We start from the raw sequence: 21,043 nt of genomic DNA, 5'->3' as shown, positions 1-21,043 counted from the left end.
AGTGCCCGGTGGGGTTTGCCCCCTGGGGAGCTGGTGCGCTGCCCCCCCTGGGGTCATTTGTCCCTGGGTAGCATTGGGGGGGCCGTGGCTATGCCCCAGGGCAAGCGGTACCTCCCTGCTCCCCCCCTATTTATTTCCGTTCGGTGTCGCCAGCCATGGGGCAGGGGAAGGGCTGGGATTCAAAAGCGGTTCCTCCGTTCTCTTCGTTTCGGTGTGAAATAAAGCGATATCAAGATGAGGCGCCGGGGCTCACATGTCTGCTCTGTACCCACCCGGTCACGGATGCCAGCACGGGGGCCAGGGGCTTCCCCTGCCAGCAAAGCCCTGGCCAGGGGGAGCCTCAGACCCAGGGACACGGTGTCACGCAGGGAGGTGGCCTTGGGGCATGGCAATTTAGGATATGTCATGGAAGGGAAAAGACTCCGTCCCTGCTGGGAAATACAGCCTGGGGTGTCTCTGGGCTGCACCCGCTGCTCTCAGGTACACGTTGATGCCGACATCAAGCCGCACATCACACGAGTGGCTAAACCTTTTCCACAAGAGGACAGCCATGGCGTTAGGGCAGGGATGGAGGAACCACGGGGGCAGGAGGAGGAAAGCCGCTGGCCTCAGCAAGCAGAGCACAGCCGGGGCACCTCGGCCACCCCTGCCGTCACCTTTGGGCTGGGCACGGGGTGAAGGCCGTGGGGTTTGGGGTGCTGCGGCAGCACGGGGCCGTGGGGGGCAGAGCCTCTACGTGCATTAGAGCTGCTTTTACATCGTGAGCCCAGGGCAGAGCCTGCTGGAGAGTCTTCTTGCCTCTGCACCTTAGAACAGTCATCTAGCAGCTGTAACACATCCATGATGGCGGGGAGCGCTTACCGCAGCAAGTAAGGGCTCAGTTTTGCAGCGAGTTTGCAAGGCCTCAGGGCCAGGGCTTGCCAGGCTCTGTCCGTCCGACCTGTTCCTGGCCTGCCTGCAACTTTGTTTTACCTCATTGACCTGTAACAGCAATTTTTCTAAGTGACCAGGTGCCCGTGACTAGTTTTACTTTTGTTTATCTTGGCATAGCATGACCAGAGTTTTATATAGATAGCAGTAACAAGCAGTTATTCTATATAAAATATTTACGACGCTGACATGATGATGTAGTATAGAGGAAACACTGGCTTGGGATGATAGCAGCAGCCTTGAGAAGTGATGATGCAGGACGTGGCACAGAGTACAGGCATGAAGGGGTAAGAGCTGGGGCCGAGGCTTGGCACCGGAGCCCCCGCGGCCGTAAACAGCTGGGCCAGCCCCAGGCACGATGGCTCAGCCCAACATAAACTATAAAAACATCAAACAACGAATAAAAGAACTCGGCAGGGAGCAGCGGGCTTGAGCTCGTGTCACCCCACATGTCCCTTCCCGGCGTGACGATGAGCGTAGGCTAGAGCCCGGCAAGGAGCTTCACCTTTAGACTGCGCTTCAACCGTGCGCTGCGATTGCTATACGCTGCTTAATACTGCGACTTAAGTGCACTGCCATGTCACCGGGCCGTGGCGAGCTCCCGGGCCACTTCAAATAAGTAAAATTTGTATTAAACATTAATAAACATCAATGAACATTCCACATGTGGAATATCTAAAACAACCTGTTCAGAGAGCGTTGGGCTCTCCGCTGCGGCCGCGGGCTCTACTGCGAGAAGATGCCCTTGAAGCGGATCTTGTCCTCGGCGTCTTTCTCGCGCAGGCGGGCTTCCAGGCTCCGCAGCTCCTTGGAGACGACGGGGCGCAGCGAGGGGTCGAGGGCCAGCACTTTGGCAAAGTCAGCCTGCGCCTCCGCCACGTTCCATACCGCCGCGTGGGCCTTTCCCCGCTTGAAATAGGCCTTGACGTTGTCTGCGGGGAGAGAGCTGCTGGGCTGGGGGAGCGCGGGGGAGGCCTCCCCGGTACCTGCTCACCCCGTCGGCACCCAGTGCAGCCGGCCGGGCCGGGCCGCGGCTCCTTACCCTCATACTTATTGAGAATGGAGGAGCAATGATCCAGCACCTCGTAGTACTCCTCGCACTGCAGCTTGCATTGGCAGTAATTTAACAGCAGGGGTGTGATCTTCTGGTCGAGCTCGATCCAGTCCGGAGAGCCGGGCTGTTCCTGCAGGACGAGACGGAGGGAGGAGAATGAGGGGAAGCTCCCAAGCCCTGCACTCCAGGAGGGATGTGGGGAGGCCTGCGTGCACCCCAGAGAGGGGCTGGGGAGCCCCACCTTCATCTGCAGGTTCTTGAGACAGGCGATGGCGTCGTAGTATTTGGCAGCTGCCTCCCGCACCTTGCCCTGCCGGTACAGCTCGTTGCCCTCCTTGTGGATCAGGGGTACGGCCTGCAGCTTCTCCTCATCTGTCATGGCCCACGGGTCCTGCTGGTAGGAGCCGGGTGCCTCCACCTGCCGGCACCCTGTCATGAAGGCAGAGCCTGCCTCCAGGCAGGGGCAGAGCCCCAGCACCCTCCTGCCCGCGGCCTCCACCCGGGGTGGGTGCTTGCAGCTACCTCCAAGCTCCCCCCGGCCACCCCTCCGAACGCCGGTGCGAGCGGGTGCCTCACCTTGAGCACTTCGATGTCGAAGATGAGGGGCTGGGGGTTCTTCTGGAGCTCGTCGAGGTCGGGGTAGCCCAGGGAGTAGTGCTCGTGCAGCTGGGCGATGCTGCAGCAGTGCCGCTGCCCCTCCAGCGGGTCCTTCCCCGCCGCAATGTTGCGCAGGCTCTTGGACACCAGCGGGTAGAGCACCACGTGCTGCAGGGCAAGGGGAGATGATGCTGGGCTGGGGCTGCACCGGGGTTGAAGGGGCCGGGGGGAACGGGACGGTACCGGGACGCTCCCGGCCTTGCACCCCGGGACCAGGGCGCAACGAAGGGGCTGTGCCACGTGTGGGCGGTGGAGCGGGCCACGCCCCGAACCAGCACGCCACGCCCCCGAACCAGCACGCCACGCCCCCGAACCAGCACGCCACGCCCCCGAACCAGCACGCCACGCCCCCGAACCGGCTCCCGCCCCTCCCACCGCCCCCTAGCCCCGCCCCACCTTGGCGTCGCAGCGGAAGCGGGCGCGCTCCCCGGGCCGCATGGTGCGCAGCGCCGCCTCCCACACCGGCAGCTTGAACTTCTTGCCGGCGATCAGCTCCATGGGCTTCCCCCGCGCCCGGCTGTCGTCCAGCGGCGTCTCCTCATCCCCGCACCGCAGCGTCCGGTAGTGGAAGGTGGCCTGAGGGGAGCGAAGCAGGCCGCAGCGTCACCATGGCGATGGGGCGGAGGCGGGGGGGGGGGGGGCCGAGCATGCGCGCCTCGCCCGTCCCCCCCCCTCCCCCCCGTTCACCGCCCCCCCCGCCAAGCCCCGGAGGCGGCGGTGCGGCTCTGACCTTGGTGCCGTCGCGGAAGTCGGGCAGCGGCCCGGTGCCCTCCCGCAGCACCTCCTTGTGCACGCCGTCCGCCCGCAGCTGCTCGACCTGCTGCGCCATCGTCCCTGCGCCGCGCCGCGCCTCGCCTCGCCTCGGCCGCCTCCGCCGCCGCTCGGCTCTTTCCGGAGCGACGCGGTCCGGCGGCAGCGCCCCCTGTCGGCGGGGAGTGGGCGCTGCGGAGGGAGGGAGGGTGGTGGCTCCGGGTAGTGGGCGGGGCCAGCCCCGGGCACCGGCGGCGGCGGCGGGTCCGGTTCCCGCCCTGCCCGGAGCCCCGGAGCGCCCTTTGAGGAGGCAAGGGAGGGATTCCGGTATAAAAACCTCCCGTGACGCTGGGCCACGTCCCTGGCCGGGCCGCGGCGGCGTGGGGTGGGCGCTCCCGGTGTCGCCAGGGCCCGCAGCGAGGGTCACCTCCTGCCTTGGGGATACCAAAGCTGTATCGTCCCCCTCCTGCCAGCCCCGGTGGGGTCTCCGTCCCCAATGGGTCACCCGGGGGCCACGTGTGGGCAGGAGGGACAGGCAGCCACGGTAGGTCCGTGCTACGCCATCGAGGACATCCCGGGTGACGCCAGCCCCACAAGGCATCCGGGGTGAGACCGGGGACATTTGCAGGTGGCAGGTCCCCGGCCCCTCACAGAGGCCGGTGGCACGTGGCGGTGCTGCCCATGCTGCCTGCAGGTGTGCCCCCGCAGCCCTCGCAGGGAGAAGGCGGGTTCCCCCCCCACCCTACCGCGCGGTCGTGATGCCACCAACGGCCGCCACCGCGTGCGGCCCCTCGGCCACCTGCATTTCCCGGCTGCCGCCGCGCTGGCCTCCCGCGGGTCGCTGGGCCCTTCCACCGCCGTCACGATTTGGGGCTGTTGCTGTGCTTTCGGTGGCTTTGCCGGGGCTTGCGCATCTGCAGCCTTTCGATGCAAAGCCGCCTGCCACATTGCCTCCTCCTCGCCCTGCTCTCTGTCCCACCGGCCCGGCCAGGCCGTGGCTACCGGCACCGCTCGGCGCCAACAGAGCCTGCCGGGTCCTGCGGCCGTGGGTGGCCCAGTCCCATCCTCATCCTCACATGCAACCGAGACCTCGAGGGAGCTCCTACTCCCTTCTCCGTCCTGTGCCCGTCGGTTTTTGCTGGTGCTTGGTCCTGGCTTAGCCAGGCAGTTCGCCCTCCTGGCCCTGGGCTGGCTCCGTGCCCCCCCTCAGCGGCGTCACCGCAGGCAGATGCCGGCGCGCAAAAGCACGGCGTTATCGGTAGCGCTGCAGGTGGCCGGGGAGCCGCGTGCGGTCAATGCCGACGCCAGGTCCTCGCCCGGGGCGGGGGGGGGAAACCGTCTCCTTCCTGCCCGCGCTGCGAGGCGAGCGCGGGGGCACACCTGCAGGCAGCGCGGGCAGCGCCGCCATGTGCTGCCGGCCTCCGCGAGGCGCCGGGGATGTGCCACCTGCAAACGCCGCGGTGAGCCTGGGGGCTGCTTTCACCTCAGTGCCCCCCCCCGGGGTCTCCAGGCACCCTGGGGAGGAGAGCACCCCAAGGATGGGTGCCGGCGTGCTGGGGTCTTTGGGCTTTGCCCCGTGCCGGTGCTGAGGGCGGCCCAGTGGAGGCTTTGGTAGGTTTTTGGGGTGAATCCTGTCGCCATCAGGACTGGGCTCTTGCCAGGTTCCGGCAGCAGGGTCAGCCCCACGGCGGGGCACGGCTGGGAAGGGCCCACGCACCCCATGCCGGCGGCAGGTGCCTTGGGGGGGCAGGCTGGCTCCCCCCGGGGACATCCGGGCGCCGACCCACTGTGGCGAGGTGTGTGACGCCAGAAGCGGAGCCGAGCCTCATATTTGGGCACGGAGCAGGTTATTGGAGGCCGGGGCCCCGCCAGCCGGGAGATAACCCGCCTGATAACGGCTCAAAAGGTGCTGCCGCCTCCATTGGCTCCCGGCTGCGGCGCTGCCTATATATCACCCGCCCCGTGCCGGGGGGTCCGGGACGGCAGGATGGTGCCCATCAGGGTGTTGGGGCTGCTCCTGTGTGTGCAGCTCTGCGGGGGTGAGCGCCGGGACGGGGGGCAGCCATGGGGTAGGGGGCAGCCGTAGGGTCGGGACCCTCCCGCCAGCCCCAGGCCGGGCTCAGCACCTTCCTTGCCGCAGGCACCGGGGAGTTGCGGCTGGTGGACGGCGGCGGGCGTTGCGCCGGCCGGGTGGAGGTGAAGCACGATGGCGAGTGGGGCTCCGTCTGCAACTACGACTTCGACTGGGATGCCCTTTGGGCCACCGTGGTGTGCCGGCAGCTGGGCTGTGGCGCGGCGGTCAAGGCGTCCTCCTACACCCCGTTCGGGCAGGGCACCGGCCGGATCTGGCTCCAGCCCTTCTTCTGCCGGGGCGACGAGGCGATGCTGCAGGACTGTCCCCACTTTGGCTGGGGACAGCACTTCTGCGACCATGACCGGGACGTGGGGGTGACCTGTAGAGGTGAGGTGTGGGGAGGGGGTGGCCGTGCCGGGACACTCGCCGTGTGCCAGGGCATCCCTGGCTGAGGCCGTGCCGGTGCCCCGGTGCAGAGGCGGTGGATCTGAGGCTGGTGGCCGGTGGAGGTCCCTGTGCCGGGAGGGTGGAGGCGAAGCTACGGGGCCACTGGGGTTCGGTGGCAGATGGCGAACTGGGACATGGAGGACGCCGAGGTGGTGTGCCAGCAGCTGGGCTGCGGCTCGGCTGCTGGTGCCTACCTCGCCAGCACCCGCTTCGGTGAAGGGGATGGCGCCGTCAACCTGGCTATGGTCAAATGCCGTGGGGACGAGGCCGCCCTCTGGAACTGCGAGATCCGCGGCTGGGGACCCTACATCGGCATTCACGACTTCGACAGCGCCGTCGTCTGCAAAGGTAGGAGCCGGGTGGCGGGGGGGGATATACCGGTCCCGGCACATCCCTCACCACTGACCCCCGTGCCTCTCCCGGCAGGGTTTGCCCGGCTGGTCGGCGGCGATGGCGCCTGCGCCGGGCGGCTGGAGGTGTGGCGGGGCCGAACCTGGACCGGCGTCTGCAAGGACCATGTGGACATCAAGGCCGCCCAGGTGGTCTGCCGGGAGCTGGGCTGCGGCGAGGCGCTGGCCGTCCTTGGCACCGGGTGGTTTGAGGCAGGAACAGGGCCGCTCTGGGAGGGGGGGTTCGAGTGCACCGGCACCGAGCCCCTCCTCGCCTCCTGTGCCCAGCGGCCGCCCCAGGGCCAGGGCTGTGCCGGCCATGCCAGCATCATCTGCTCCCGTAAGCGCTGGGGATGCCGAGGGGTGTTGGGGGTGTCCCGGCACCGTCGTGTCCCCCCCCCAACGCCCTTTCTGCCGCAGCCTACACGAGTTTCCGGCTGGCGGACAACAGCTCGAGCTGCGCCGGGCGGGTGGAGGCAGAGGTGGGGGGGACATGGGGGTCCCTCTGCGCCACCGGCTGGGACCTGCCCGACGCCCACGTCCTCTGCCACCACCTCGGCTGCGGCCCTGCCGCCGCCGTGCCCCCGGGAGGCTTCTTTGGCAGCGGGGACGGGCCGCTGTGGCGGGACACCTTCAGCTGCGGCGGGAGCGAGCGGCACCTGGGCGAGTGCCCCAGGGCGGTGCTGGGGGAGCCCGCCTGCACCCCCGGCCACACCGCCGCCATCAACTGCTCAGGTCTGTATGGCACCCACCGGGAAAAGCCTTAAGGGGCTTTTGGGACACCCCAACAATTGGGAGCGGAGGACGCAGGGCCATGTTGGGGCGAGGGGAAGGCTGAGCAGGGGCCCTGCCGTCCCCTTGGGGGCTCGACCCTGCCGGTGCCACGGCCCCATGGCACCGTCGGGGATTTTGCAGGCGTCGCCAAGCCCCTGCGGCTGGTGGAGGGGGAGACGCGGTGCGACGGGCGGCTGGAGGTCGCCGTGAGCCCCGGGGCCTGGGCCCGCGTGCTGATGGGGCTGTGGGACGCTTGGGGTGCCGGCGTTGTGTGCCGGCAGCTGGGCTGTGGCGTGCCAGAGAAGGTCTACGCTGTGCCGGGCTCGGGTGCCGCGGGGCTGCAGGGCCTGCAGTGTAACGGCACCGAGGAGAACCTGGCCCAGTGCAACATCTCGGCGACGGCCGCCTCGGCGACGGCCGCCACCGCGACGGCCGCCACGCCGACCGGCAGCCCCGAGGAGGTGGCCATCGTCTGCTCGGGTGAGTGTCCCGGGGAAGGGCTGGGGGGTGCCGGCACCCCGAGCGGCCGCCCCAGCCCGGTCCCCTCCGTGCCCCCACAGGCAGCTGGCGGGTGAGGCTGGTGGGCGGCCCCGGGCGCTGCGCCGGGCGGGTGGAGGTCTACGTCAATGGCACCTGGGGCACCGTCTGCCAGGAGACCTGGGACATGCCGGATGCCACCGTCGTCTGCCGCCAGCTGGGCTGCGGTACGGCGCTGGCGGCACCCGGCTCGGCTCGCTTTGGTCCCGGCACGGGGCCGCTGTGGCTGGATGCCGGTGGCTGCGCCGGCACCGAGGCGTCTCTCTGGGACTGCCCGGCCTCGGCGCAGCGTGGCTGCCAGCGCGGTGGCGGGGCGGGTGCCGTCTGCTCAGGTCAGTGCCGCGCGCCCCCAGATCCGGGACCGGGGGGACCATCCCCCTGGGGGGGGTCCTGGCCCAGCTGTGCCGTGACCCCCCCCTGCACCCCCTTGCAGAGCAGCTCTCCGTGCGGCTGGCGGGCGGCAGCAGCCGCTGCAGCGGGCACCTGGAGGTGCTCTACAACGGTACCTGGGGCCGCGTGTGTGCCAACGGCACCAGCCCCGCCACGGCCACCGCTGCCTGCCGGCAGCTGGGCTGCGGGGACGGGGGGAAGCTGGCGGCCGCCCCCACCCAGGACCCGGCCCCCGCCTGGCTGGCCTGGGTGGGCTGCGAGGAGGGGGCCCGCTCGCTCTGGCGGTGCCCCTCGGCACCCTGGCGCCTGCATACCTGCAGCCCCGGCAGGGACGCCCACGTCGCTTGTGATGAGGACAGCGACAGCGCGAGTGGGACGCCCACCCCGTCCCCGGGGAGCCACTGCCCGGACGGTACCGCTTGCACAGGTAGCTTTGTCCGTGCCGGCAGCCCCCCATGCCGGGCTGGCCGGGGTCCCCCTCCTCACGCCGCCTGGCGACGTCCCCGCAGGTGTCCCCAGCAGCACCACCTCGGCGGCAGTGGCGGGGACCGTGCCGGTGGCAACGGTCCTGTGCGTGGTCCTGGGGATGCTGCTGTGCCTGGCCCTGGGCGCCCTGGCCGTGCAGGCGTACCGTGCCTGGGCTCGGCGCCGAGGTGGGTCCCAGCGGGGGTGTGCCGGGGCGGAGCTGCTTTGGGGGTCCCGGGGCTCCCCCACCGTGGGGCGGCTCAGAAGGGTGGGCACCCCCGGTGCCACCCATGGTCCCCACAGCCCTGGGTGAGCGCTGCCTGTCATTTCAGGCCGCGGCAGAGCCGCAGACGCTGTCTCTGACGCCGTCTATGAGGAGCTGGACTACACCCCGATGCCAGAGTACCAGGAGGTGCCCAGTCGCTCAGGTTGGTGCAGCCCCCTGCCCGCAGCTCTCCCCGAAGCAGGGGGGCTCTCCCCCACGGCCCCACCGCAGCACCAGGTCCTGGCGGTGTGGCACCTGGCTCGTCCCCATGGCCTGGGGGTGTCCCCCGGTCCTACCGCAGTCCCGCTCCGCGGCGCGGGGCCGTGCTGCCCACAGTGCCAGCTCTGGCCACCCCCAACACCCTGTCCTCCCCCCGCCAGGCTCCCTGTTGGAGGAGTCGGGGATGAAGCTGCCGTATTACACCGGGGACAGCACGGAGGAGAACGACCCCAAGGCAGCCCCAGGTAGGAGCATGGGGGCAGGAACCCGGCGGGGAGCCCTGGGGAGAGGGGATGCGGGCTGGGGCTGGGGAACCGAGGGGACACGGCCCCCCCCTCGCCCGGGCGAGCCCAGCTCAGCTGCCGCTCTCATAGCGTGCAGCGAAGCATCACCTTTCCCTGCTGATTAATCCTCGCTGGGGCTCTGGCTGAGAGCTTGCAACCCCAGTGCCATCAGGACACCCTTGGTGGCGTGGCCGGAGGGGGGTGGCACAGCCAGACCCCTACCACCGCCTCCGGTTCACTCCCGTCCACCCCTGTGCCTGTCCCAGACTCCCCTGCCGTGGCCAAGCATGGCCCCCCGGATGGCTACGACGATGCTGCGGCCGTGCCGGAAGAGTCCCCCGCTCCCAGCACCGGGGACATCTCCGAGGGGGTGGCACGGAGGAGCTGGGGCTCTGGCCCACCCACAGGTAAGAGGGGCCACAACCGCCCTGTCCCCTGGAGAGCCACCTTGGGGGGGGGCTTGGCTGCGGTGGCAGGCAGGGAGCAGGCAGCAAATCCATGGGGGCTGTGGCAAGACCCCAGCCGGGGTCTGGCAGGAGGGACACGAAGCAGCCCCCCGCCCCCCCCCAAGGCACTAGCCTTTGCTGTCCTCTAAGGTGGGAGCTGCCCCCCTCCAAGTCCCCCGGGAGCCACAGCGGACCCCCCAGCACAGCCCCCGGGGAACGTGGACTATGATGATGTTGAGGTCAGCACCGTGGGGACATCGCTGTGAGGATGCCTGGGTCTCACCGCGGGAGTCCCTGGGGACACGGGTGCAGGGTGGTGGGGCTCTGTCCCCAAGAAGGGGTGGCCCTGGCCATGGAGGTCACCTCTCTCTGCCCAGGACCGCAGCACAGCAGCAGAACAGCTCTTGCGTCCCTCCCATGAGTAACACCGCAGGGACTTTTTTTTTCTCATTTCACTGTGAATGTCTCTTTTTTTTTTTTTTTTCCTATTAAAACCCAAAACTGGCTGGAGACTCGCTTCCAGGGGTGGCACCTCGCTATCCCTCGGGGACGTGGGGCAGGAGCTGGACCCACAGACACATCCCAGGGCACGGTGGGGACAGGGAGGAGGATGGGGAAGAGCAGAGCGGGATTCCTGGGCCTGGGCCCAAGGCCTTTATTTAGCATCGGCAAACGCCCACACCACTATTCCCACCGACGCGTGTGGGGAAACGGGAGAGGGAAGGACCCGGACCGGCTCTGCCCCGACCCCCAGCAAATGCAGGCAGGACCTCCTCCCCTGTGCCCCCACGCATGGGGCAGGCTCAAACCCAGGGAGGCTTCCCCCCGACTTCAGCAGCACCGAGAACCGGGCTAGAAACGGCTCTGGTTGTTGCAAGGACCTCTCCTAAAGGAGGGGAGCGCCTTCCTGCCCCCCGGCCCCCCCGCGCCCGGCAGAACCCCGCGGTGGAAGGGCAGCCGGGCCATGGCCCCCGCCTGCGGCACGTCCTGCTCGAGGAGGTACCCTATCTTCAGGTCGGGCTTCAGTGCCTGCAGGGCGGCCAGCTCTTGCAGCGCTTCCTCGTTTAACCCGGAGGTGCTCAGTCTTTAAATAGAACAAGAAAAGGGGAAGAGCTGTTAAAAACCACCCTCTGCTCTCCTGGGTGCCAGGATGCTGGTATCCCCCTCCCTGGGCCGCAGCATCTGACCCCGGGGTGCCGGCAGGGGGATGCCGGCGATGGAAAGGGGATGTGCCAGGCACCTTACCCCAGGGCCTGCAGCGGGCAGGCGGGATGCCGGAGCTGCTGGCAGAGCTGCAGGACGCCATCGGCTCCCAGCTCATTGTCGCTCAGGTCCAGGCAGGTGAGGCTGGGGTTCTCCACCAGCCGAGCGGCCAGGGCTTGGCAGCAGGCGCCCGTCAGCCGGCAGCTCCCCAACCTGCGGGACCAAGGCAAAGAGGGACGTGGGGTTTGACCGGCCGGTTGGTGAGCTGCTCCGGGTGGGAAGGAGGAAGCGCCGGCCGGCCCCTTGGCCCCTTACCGCAGCGCCTGCAGCTGGCAGGCGCGGCGCTGGAGCCCCTTGCACAGCAGCTGCACGCCGGCATCGCGCAGCCCCTCGTTGAAGGACAAATCCAGCTCCTCCAGGCGCAGGCTGGTGCCCAGCACAGCAGCGAGGTCTTCGCAGCAGGCGCTGGTGAGGCGGGAGTACCGCAGCCTGCCGGGGACCCGCCGGAAAGACCCTCAGAGTCAGCCCGAGGGCCCCCCCGGTGCCACCCCACCACGGTGACAGTCCCCACCCTGGTGCCACTACTTTCGAGCTCCTCGCCCTGGGAGAGTGGGACAGAGGGACAATGCCACCCCAGAGCAACTCTTCTGGGATACGTCCCCAGTGCTCCGCTCCACCCCGTGGGTTTGGCCTCCTGGGAGATGCCCGCAGGGTGCTGGGGTTGGGGGGGGGGGGGGACACCCGGCGGTACCAGGGCCGCTCACCGTAGGACACGCAGGCGGCAGCCGGGCTGCTGCAGCCCCTCACAGAGCAGGCGCACGCCACCGTCGCCCAGCGTGCCGTCGCCCAGCTCCAGCCGGGCCAGGCTGGGGTGTTCGGCCAGCAGCGCCGCCAGCTCCGCGCAGCAGCTCTCCGACAGCCCGCACCACTGCAGCCTGCGGGGAGAGCCGCAGAGAACAGACGGGCTCATCACGCCTGCCGTGGCTGCCCACCCCCTGCCCGGCCACCTGGCCAATCGGCATGGAGGAACCACACCCACCCTTAACACAGCCAATCAGCATGGAGGGGCCACCCCCACCCTTAGCACAGCCAATCAGCATGGAGGGACCACACTCACCCTTAGCACAGCCAATCAGCATGGAGGGACCACACCCACCCTTAGCACAGCCAGTCAGCAGGGAGGGACCACACCCTCCCATGGCCAATCAGCACAGAGGGACCACACCCACCCACTGCAGGGCCAATCAGCATGGAGGGACCACACCCACCCATCCCACAGCCAATGAGCATGGATGAACTGCACCCATCCACCTACTGCAGGGCCAATCAGCATGGAGGGACCACACCCACCCATGCACACTTAGCATGGAGGGACCACACCCACCCATCCCATGGGCAATTAGCATGAAAGGGACCACACCCACCCACAGCCCATGGGGGCCTGGCCTCGCACCCCAGCCACATGCTGGTGGTCCCCAGGGAGCAGCAGGGCACTGTGGGGGGTGACCGTACCCCCCTATACAGCTCCTGTCCTGTCTGCCGGGGGCAGCACCCACCCACTCCTCTCTGGTTTGGGTGCCCCTGCACCCCAGAGCCAGTCGGGGTGGCCACAACCCACCTCATGCCAGCAGCAGCACCGCGGCCGCGGTTTCGGGGGGGCAGGTCTCTTACCGGAGCGCCCGCAGGTCGCTGCCCGGGTGCCGCAGCGCCTGGCAGAGCGGGTGGATGGGGGAGTGCAGCTCCTCCTGCCGCCACTCAGCGAGGGGACGGGGATGTCCTCTGTCTCCCAAGGCACCGGAGCTGCAGGAGGACAGAGCCCCGGGGGGCACAGGTAGCCCTCACCGGCACCGGGAGCTCCCAGCTTCGATGCCGGCATACAACCCGCCCCCCTTCAAGCAGAGCTTGCCACCAGGTCACGAGAGGTCTCCTCGGGAGGGACCTCCATGACTTTGGAGATGCAAAGGATCACGAGCGTTACTGCTGGGGTCACCTGCTCTCAAGCAAAGCTCGGGGCGCACCTAAAATTTCAGCACCAGGGAATCTCCCCTTTGCGTGCGAGAAGGGGAATGTGAAGGCAGACTGACAGCCGGGCACGGATGGGCCTGTGCAGGCTGGGGAAGTTGAGCCGAGATGCTCCAGCTCCATCAATCCCACCGCATGCAGCGGACGGAGGAGCCCGCGTGATCCTTATTCTCTTGGAATTCTCCCCAAGAAGAAGTAAAAACCTCCGCTGAGGAACTAAACCCCCAAGGAAAGAAGTTTGGGTGGAAGGAGCTGAAATGCCTTTACAACCATCCTTTGGGGTGGAGAAGGAGAAATCTTTGCGATTTTGGGGTCGCTGGAGCAGAGAGGGGCAGTACTTACCGAGGTTCCTCCCCGGGATCCTGCCGGTCGAAGGAGCATCCCCGGAGGGTGACGCAGCCCAGCCCAGCCCACTGCCTGATGCAGAATGAAAGAGCCATTTGGTCGTACAGGGTCAACTTGATATCCTGCAAGTCTATGTCAGTGAAACGACCCAACGCGCTTTGCGCGAAGCTTTTCTCGTTCATCTCGAACAAAAAGTGGAAAGTGTCCAACTCCGAAACCTTCAGTGCTTGGCCGGGATGGGAGATGCCTCTGTGCCTCCCCTGAAGCCACCTCAGCATATCTTCCCTGGCTCGCGGTGAAATTCTGCACCCGATGATTTTGTCTGCGTACTCTATCGATTTTTGGCTTACCAGACCAAACAGGAACCGCACCGTTAAGTTCAAATCCTTCCTGGACTCGCTATAGCTTTCTAATAACATATTTACATCCTTCACGAGAGCCCCTGAGTCACCGACCATTTCCTCATCGTCCTCCAGAACGTAAAACATGGCTGCAAAAAACTCCTGGAGGTGCAGGTGGGTGAAGCTGTAGACATTCCCATGGTCTACGCCTTTCTTTGAGATCTTCTCGTTGAGGAAGAGGGGGAGAAGGTCTGGCTGGTCCAAGCCACGGTCCTTGATTTCCTTTTCCTCAAAGAGGACCTTGTGCTTCCAGATGCCGTCGGCAGCCAAGGAGCAAAGCTTGTGTAGGAACTGCTGGAGGTCCTGTGGGTTGTCCCTGCCTCTGCACTTCATTAACCGGGAGAGGTAAAACATGCTCATCTGCGTGGTGGCTTTAGAGCACTCGATGAGGTTTTTCTTCTTGTACAGCCCTTGTTCAAGGATGGTGCAGACGGTCCAGCTCATGATGGGGATGACGCACAAGCTGTAGAGGATCTCGTTGCCTCTGGCAAACCTGAAGGCCATGTCGGCTTTATTGTTGTTCTCAAAATACCTGTGGAAATATTCCTCCCTCATGGCTGCCGAAAATCCCAGTATTTCCGCGTAATACTCACCCTCCAGGCACTGCCCCAGGCTTTGAAGAGCAGTTGGCCTCGTGGTGATGAGCAAGGAGGACTCGGGGAGAACAGTCTTCTTCAACAAGCTCATCAGGGTGGTTTCCAGCGGCTTCACTTCCCTGGGGTCAGAGCTCAGCTCGTCTTTGGGCTGAACCAAAGAAAATCCTAGGGCCTCGAAGCCATCAAAAATGAACAGGATCTTCTTCTGGTCGTCCAGGATCTTCCCAGCTGGCGTTCGCCTGTGAGGGCAACACTTTGAAACCAGGTCTGCCACGCTTGCTTCCTTGGTAAAGGCAATGTCTTTACAGTCTATGCAGAAGACGTAGTCAAACTGCGTGTAGAGGGTCTCTTCCACCCACTCCACCATCACCTTCCTGACCGTCATTGTCTTCCCCATCCCCGGGGCCCCCACCAGCACCACGACCTGCGGTGTTTGCCCATCCTCGTCGGGTTTGAACAGCGTCTGCGCGGTGACGGTGACGGTGGCTGGTCCGTTGCTGGCGTCGGCACATCCACGGCTGACGCCCACAGCTTCATGCTCGCCTCCACGCTTGCTCTGAGGCTTCCTGGCGATGGTCAGGGTGGCGTAGCGACTGCTGACAGACAGATTCTCCCCGAGGCAGGAGTTTACTTCTTTGTACCGGAGGAACTCCTGGACCACGTGCTCTCTGTATTTCCGCTTGTACTCTGCACCGGTGAGAAGCAGCGTCAGTCCCAAGCACAGCCGGATTCCCGAGGAGCTCCTAACCAGCCCAGCCATGCTCCTGACACACCAACAGGACACTTGTTTCAATGCTCAGGGCTTTCCTAAGTCTGACAGAGGCAATAAGGACATCGTCTGTGAAAATTTAGGGCCTCGGCTCAGTTGGGGGGGGTCCTTCTCCTCTCCTGGGTCCCCCCATCATCCTAATCCATCAACCCCTGCTTTAACCACCCTGCAATCCTCATCCACCCTGGGAGCAAACGCAATTGCCTGGGGCCACCTGCAGCCTCCGTCCCCCTTGGCCAAAGGCGCCGTCCCTGGGCTCCCGGGGATGCCTCCAGCTCCAAAGTGTTACCAAACGTGAGCTCTGCAGAGATGTCCTTAGTCCCCATCCCAGGAGGAAAGGATCTGCCCAGCTGCCTGCCGGGCAGTGCCGAGAGCTGAAGGCTCTTCTCCAGGAGAAGAGGGAGCCCAGCAGTAAGCGGGGACAGCAAGAGGAGAGGTCGCTACAGCCCCCACACTAATAGGAACACAGCAGGACATCTTCATGTTCCCAAGCTCCCTGGGAAGCCGAAACCTGCTCTTACCAACTTCTACCTGTCTCCAGGATCACTCAAGGGAAAAAAAGAGACAAAGAAAAGCAAAATGTACGCTGGCTTCCTACCTTTCACCTTCTCATCCAGGAGTTTCTCAGCGAGGTCTCTCTGGTTCATCTCTTCGAACAACCCAATCGCTACGTCCATCGCAGCGTCTTCGCTGTAGTTCTCGCCCATGCAGCTGACAAGCGCGCAAGGGTGGGCGGCCTTCGCCAGCGAATCCTTGGGGATATTCCATCCTCCTTCCACATGAACCTCCGATAACTTCGTCTTAAACTCCTGAAAGTCTTTAGGTGCGAGACCTTGCAGCGCTCGTAAGAGGACGGCTAATGCACGCTCTTCCCCTGCCATCATGGGATGTCACCTGAAAATACCGACGGTTAGAAATCATGGCTACGCCATGGCAAGAGGTTTTGGAGCTGAGCACCGAGTTTGTCCCCTACAGCCCGATTCTTCCTGCGCCGGAAAGCCTGGGGACAGTCACCCCAGCGTGGCAAGGTCACAAAGGCTGTGGGTGCTGCAGGATCCGGCACCGTGGGGATGTCCCCCCTGGAATGGGGCACAGGGGAGAGAGAAAAACACCCGAAAAAGCATCCTGGGGGTTTGTAACCAGACCGGGAGCTGCAGCCCCTCGGGGCAGAGTCCCCCTGGTCCTGGGGACAGTCCGGTCCCCACGGCCCTGCCTGTGCCATCCCTCGGTGCAGCGTGGCCGGCCATGATGCTCTCACCGCACCGCCCGAGCTATTAATAGCCCCTCAGGGGCAGGTGGGCTTGTATTTTCACTGCGAGGACTTTCTGTGCAGGGTGCTAAGCCAGGCAGTGCTTCAGCTGCTGCAACATCTGCAGCCCCACCTGGGCTGCTGCAGCAAGCCACTCCACCATGAGAAGTGTCTTTCATCCTGCTTCCCTGGAAGTGCAGAGGTAAGGAGAAATGGCTGCTGCCCAAATGGCCACTGGTTTTCGCTGCTGTGCAGCCTTTTCCTCCCTCTCCAGCCATGGGTGGGCTGCAACTGGGGCTCTAGGAGAGGAGAGAGGCTTCCTTGGGGGTTTCTGATGCCTAGGGATGAAATGAGCGTTAGGCCCATTCTGTGACCTGCTCTCCTGCTTTTCATGCTCTGGTTTATGAACAGGGTACCTGTGTCTCGCTTAGGAGGGAGCAAACCCATCCTGTGGAGGAGACAGGGAGTGAGGAGCTGGGATCGAGGCACTGGGGATTTTGCAGCTGAGGTGGATGACTGCCTGCAGCTTGCATGGCATGGTGGAAACAAAAATGCTTCGGGGGGATGTGTTTAGGAAAGCTGCCTTTGGAGGGATGCTGGGAAAGGGGGAAAGGATGTTTTAAGGCTCCTTGGGAGCTTAAGGAGGGGGAAAAACAGACTCCTTATTGGCAACATCTTGGCAGCTAATCGCAAATGGTGCGGCTAGTGCGGCAAGGCTTGTGGGGTGCCTGCTGGGTGGCTCCTGCTGCGAGGGAACGGGACACGGAGGCCAGCAGGCTTTGCAGGGGCAGGGCAGAGCTAACGGGGAGATGGTTCAACCCAAACAATGTCCAGTCAGGGTTTCACAAGCCCCAAAATGAGCCTGGCTTTGTGGCACCATGGGCTGAGCTCTATCCGTCTAGCTCAGTTCCCCTGCTCAGAGCCTGAGCATCATCATCCTGTCCCTCCCTCGAATAAGTCTGGGAACAACTATTTCTCTCTGAAAGCGCAGGGCACACCATGTTCCTTCCCAAGGATGCTGCTGCCACCAAGCCCGCCCAGCAGGGCTTGCAGGAGGGCTCCCCAGGAGGCAGGGCTGTTCTTATCCCTGCTAACTCATCCTGGGGTATGCTGTGAGCCGAGAGGGAGGAGGAAAAAACAGCAGCACAGTTTCTAAAGGTTTCCTCCTCCATCTGACCTTGAAGAAGCTGTTTTCACCTTGCTGTGTCTTGATCTGAATTGCTGCTTGCTGTGCCTGCGCCGGCGCTCGGCTCTCTCCCGTGCTGCATTAGGGGTGATGTGACCCACTTGCCGCAGGGGACCCTTCCCACGCTTGGTGCCAGGGGATTCCTGAGCGCTGCCGAGCTCTGGTGCTGCTTTCCTGGCTTCTCCCTCTCTCTGCAATGAGGGGGGTGAGGTTATTGGTTTTACAGCTCCTTTCCTTTGCTTCCCTTTTTTTCTACATTGGTAAAAATATTTTAAAAATTCAAAACCTGAGGCATATAATGTAAATTCAAAAAGTCGAAGGCATATGAATCCATCGTGTGGGGCTGTTTATCTCCTAAGGCAGAGGCAGCGTGTGTGAACATAAGGAAACCGCAGCCGGAACCCCCTGGCCTCAGCTCATCCAGGCTCTGGGGACTGGAGCCGGCAATTTCCACTCGCAGCGGGCTCCCTCCCTCCTCCTGCTGTGTTTGAGGGGAGGCGCAGAGGCTGAGGATATTTCTGCCTGATGCAGAAGTGGCAAAAAAAGTTTTATGAGTCCTGTGCCCAGCTCCTGGGAGCAGCAGTCTGGGTGTCTCTCCTGCATTAAATCACAGATTTTCACAAGCTTTGCCGAAACTTAGCCCCTCTCTGCTGCTGTCAATAGATCAGCAGATTTGGGAGGCGTGAGGAAGGGGAGGCAGTCGTTTGCAGCCACTGAACGGTCTTGACTGTGCCTGGCACAAGCCCCTAAAAGAGCAGGGAGGGCTGGCACTGCTGAGCGTGGGACCAGACAGGCAGCAGAGGGGACATCAGCATCAGCCACAGCTAATCCCGTCTGAGCCAGCTTGTCTGAGCCAAGCAGGCTCCTGAAGCCAAGGGCTACATCAAGATAACCTTGCTCTTCCCTGCTCCGAGGGAGTGTTGGCAGCTGCATCCGAAACTGGGCCCTCGAAGCACGGCCTTTCCTGGAAGATTTGGGTTCCTACATCCAGCCCCTGTGTTTTCTGCAGTTGCCTTCAAACATGGGCAGATTTTTTCTTTACAGCGGAATTTAAGCAGCCTGAGTATTTTTAAGCATGTTGGCATAGGTGAGACACACCGGCTTGGCTCTTGTGGGCAGTTTGGCAGAGCCAGAGAGGGTCAAGGAAGAAAACACTGATTTTTCTCTAGAGTTTCTGCCTTACTGTGCCAACTGTGTTTGTGGCTGAGCTGTCGCTTGGCTGCTGTTTATGGGAGGGAGAAAAATACAGTGGCCACAGAAGTGAAGTGAGTTATTCTGTGAGTGGCTGAGCTGACAAAGTTGGTTTCTCATGGGTTTCTGAATATAATCTCCTTAGCGTGTCTACACTTTTTACAGAATCACAGGAAGCTGGTCAGTGGGTGCCAAGTAATGGTATGGAGGAAGATGGGCAAGCATCACATAGCCTTTATTTCCTGAGAAAATCGGGCTAAAAGAGCTCTAGACAGTCCCAGGACCTGGCTGCAGTTTGGGGTACAAGCAAGACTTGACCTGAGCGGTGTGAATTTGAGACCTGTGCCTGGCTGGAGGAGGTGAGGCTGTGACAGGGAGGACTGTTTGCTTTTAACCACCGTGCTGCGAAGCACCGGTGCGGCTAAGGAGGAGGCTGCGTGTCTGGCACAGCCTGGCTGGATGTCTGACAACGTTCCGCAGCGGGACCTGGGCTGCGTGCCCAGCTCCGAGCTGGCCTTGGGCTGCCCGCAGTCCCTCAAAGACCTTGCAGGAGTTTTGTGAGGGGAGTCAGACCCCGGCCCGCTGGGGCAAGGGAGGGTCTGGGGAGAAGGGAAGCAGAGTTGGCACAAAACTACTCGAAGGTGCAGCATTTTAGCTTCCTCCCTCTGCTGCGCAGAGCTTCTCCTTGGCAAGACAGATTGCAGCCCCTTAACTCACTGCTGGGGGATTGTCACACTCAGAAATCCCTTATCCTGGTGCGGGGACCCCAGACTCCTTTTTCCTCTTGTCTACAGACAAGCATCCCAATTTATCAGGCTGGCCCCCTCCCATTTTCTCCAGTGTGTTCCCCCCCTCCTTTGTGGCTATATTCACTGTAATCGCTGCAAACCCAGGCAGGCTTTGGAGCAGCAAGCGAGCAAAGCAGGCAGGGGGCTCGGTGCTGCAGGGGCAGCCCCGAATCGCCGAGCCAGCAAGCCACAGCTCAGCCCCAAATAACAGGGGACGTGGAGATGCAGCTGGCCTGCCTTAACCGCCCTGCCAGCCCCCCCTTGGCATCCTGTTCCCCCCCCAAAGTCCCAACCCTTCCCTCTGGATTGGAGCGCTGTCACCTCCCCCCCCCCCCCCCCCCCCCCGCTCTCCATCTTCATGCGGTCTGCAGAGGTGCATTGTGGGAATATCCCAAGTTCCCCCCCCCCTTCCTCCCTCCCTCCTCTCTGCGCAAGAGCCAGCTCCCAAGGTGCGACTCGTGCAGCCGGCCGGAGGACAGAAGGTAAGGGCTGCTGCTTTCCTCCGCGCACGCCGGCACCCGGGGGGGGCGAGGGGGCAGAGCTGCCGGGGGTCCCTAGCCATCGGCAGAGAGACGTGCAGCATTCCTGCTCGGGGTGACATAGCGAAACAGAGACGCAGATCTACCTGCTCAAGGTGAGTGTCCGCCTCCTCGCAGCTGCCTGGGATGGAGGCCAGGGGCTGCCATGCCGGCCGGCTCGGGAGCCCGTACCCACGCAGCTCTCCCTGTTAATAGGCAACGGTACTTTTTTTAACCCAAAACAACGAGGGCAGTGAGGATGGCTGGCCCCGAGCAGCTCCCTTCCCACCCCAGCTCCCCTCTTCTGCTCCCTGAAGGTCAGGCAGCCAGAGAAGGCATTTCCGCAAATGCGTGAGAGCCTGCCTGCTGCCTGCCTGCCTCCTGCCTGCCTGCTGCCTCCACATACCTGCGATCTCCTCCGCTGCCTTTGCGGGATGTGCTGTGCTTGCCTGATCCGAGCTGGGCTGGCCACTGCCAACTGCGACCGGGCTTACAGCGAGGGGGAGGCAGCAGCCCTGGGATGGAGACTGGGGTTTGATGTTGCAGAAGCGCTCTGGAGGCAGAATGGCTCCAAGCACGGAGAAGCAGAGCCGGCCATGTGCCGGAAACAGGGCGGCCGGGAGGGAGGAGGGGAAGCAGCATCACCAGCTAAAACCTTCCAGCCTTGGCAGGAAAGCCTGTACACCTCCCTGAAAGGTTTTGATCAGGTTTCCAGCTGCGTTTCCTCTCCCATCTGCACGGGCGGTGGTATTTGTTTGCCCTTCGCTCTGTTTGGATGGGTTTAATGTCTCTGTTTAATTGCTGTCAATCCTGAGGCAGGAGGCAAGCACGGCGAGGAACAGCCAGCAGCCGTGGCTATTAGCCTTCACCTTTCCCAAGGAAGGAGCTGGGGGTTGTTCTGTTAGGCAGGGGGGCTTTGATATCAAAGGGATATCCTTTGATATGACCCCCACCTTGTGCTGGGAAGGAGCTCACAAAGGGCAATCTGCACAAAAAATGACCAAAATGGAGAGAGATGACAGAGGCAATAGTGCCTATTTTAAGCTACGGGGAGAAGAGAGCACAAAATGAGTGGGAGGGAGGAGGACACCAGA

General features: G+C 63.8%; 2 protein-coding genes and 1 pseudogene across 5 annotated transcripts; 1 reads left to right on the top strand and 2 right to left on the bottom strand.

Annotated features, from left to right (window-relative positions):
• Positions 1–1,027: 1,027 nt before the first annotated feature.
• AIP (aryl hydrocarbon receptor interacting protein) lies at positions 1,028–3,491 on the bottom strand. Of its 3 annotated transcripts, none has more exons than XM_050897542.1 (6): positions 3,372–3,491; positions 3,038–3,217; positions 2,561–2,749; positions 2,226–2,402; positions 1,973–2,114; positions 1,028–1,862 (listed from the first exon to the last, which is right to left on the bottom strand). In XM_050897542.1, the coding sequence occupies exons 1-6, from the start codon at positions 3,468–3,470 to the stop codon at positions 1,657–1,659; spliced, it is 993 nt and encodes a 330-aa protein (XP_050753499.1). In that variant the 5' UTR covers positions 3,471–3,491; the 3' UTR covers positions 1,028–1,656. The 3 variants fall into 3 exon arrangements, with proteins under 3 accessions (XP_050753499.1, XP_050753500.1, XP_050753501.1); XM_050897543.1 differs by having other exon boundaries at positions 2,226–2,375; XM_050897544.1 differs by having other exon boundaries at positions 1,720–1,862; positions 1,981–2,114.
• Positions 3,492–4,921: 1,430 nt separating this feature from the next.
• On the top strand, positions 4,922–10,187 carry LOC127016687 (antigen WC1.1-like; annotated as a pseudogene).
• Positions 10,182–20,467, bottom strand: LOC127016686 (NACHT, LRR and PYD domains-containing protein 3-like). 2 transcript variants are annotated; one of them, XM_050897347.1, is made up of 9 exons: positions 20,356–20,467; positions 20,057–20,155; positions 15,616–15,911; positions 13,249–14,935; positions 12,556–12,684; positions 11,649–11,819; positions 11,200–11,373; positions 10,927–11,097; positions 10,182–10,765 (listed from the first exon to the last, which is right to left on the bottom strand). In XM_050897347.1, the coding sequence occupies exons 3-9, from the start codon at positions 15,899–15,901 to the stop codon at positions 10,534–10,536; spliced, it is 2,850 nt and encodes a 949-aa protein (XP_050753304.1). In that variant the 5' UTR covers positions 15,902–15,911; positions 20,057–20,155; positions 20,356–20,467; the 3' UTR covers positions 10,182–10,533. The 2 variants fall into 2 exon arrangements, with proteins under 2 accessions (XP_050753304.1, XP_050753305.1); XM_050897348.1 differs by lacking the exon at positions 11,200–11,373.
• Between the last annotated feature and the right edge of the window lie 576 nt (positions 20,468–21,043).

This window comes from Gymnogyps californianus, chromosome 5 (genome assembly GCF_018139145.2).
Source record: "Gymnogyps californianus isolate 813 chromosome 5, ASM1813914v2, whole genome shotgun sequence".
NCBI classification, from domain to species: domain Eukaryota; kingdom Metazoa; phylum Chordata; class Aves; order Accipitriformes; family Cathartidae; genus Gymnogyps; species Gymnogyps californianus.
This window is presented reverse-complemented; position numbering and strand designations above follow the sequence as displayed.

What these genes read in the sequence shown, in the direction of transcription:
- AIP (XM_050897542.1), bottom strand. Translation starts at nt 3,470, where the DNA reads ATGGCGCAGCAGGTCGAGCAGCTGCGGGCGGACGGCGTGCACAAGGAG. An exon ending in ACTTCCGCGACGGCACCAAG is followed by an intron (nt 3,218 to 3,371) that starts GTCAGAGCCGCA and finishes CGCTCCCCTCAG; the next exon opens with GCCACCTTCCACTACCGGAC. An exon ending in TCAAGAACCTGCAGATGAAG is followed by an intron (nt 2,115 to 2,225) that starts GTGGGGCTCCCC and finishes CTCGTCCTGCAG; the next exon opens with GAACAGCCCGGCTCTCCGGA.
- LOC127016686 (XM_050897347.1), bottom strand. Translation starts at nt 15,901, where the DNA reads ATGATGGCAGGGGAAGAGCGTGCATTAGCCGTCCTCTTACGAGCGCTG. An exon ending in GATCCCGGGGAGGAACCTCG is followed by an intron (nt 12,685 to 13,248) that starts GTAAGTACTGCC and finishes GTCCTCCTGCAG; the next exon opens with CTCCGGTGCCTTGGGAGACA. An exon ending in AGCGACCTGCGGGCGCTCCG is followed by an intron (nt 11,820 to 12,555) that starts GTAAGAGACCTG and finishes CTCTCCCCGCAG; the next exon opens with GCTGCAGTGGTGCGGGCTGT.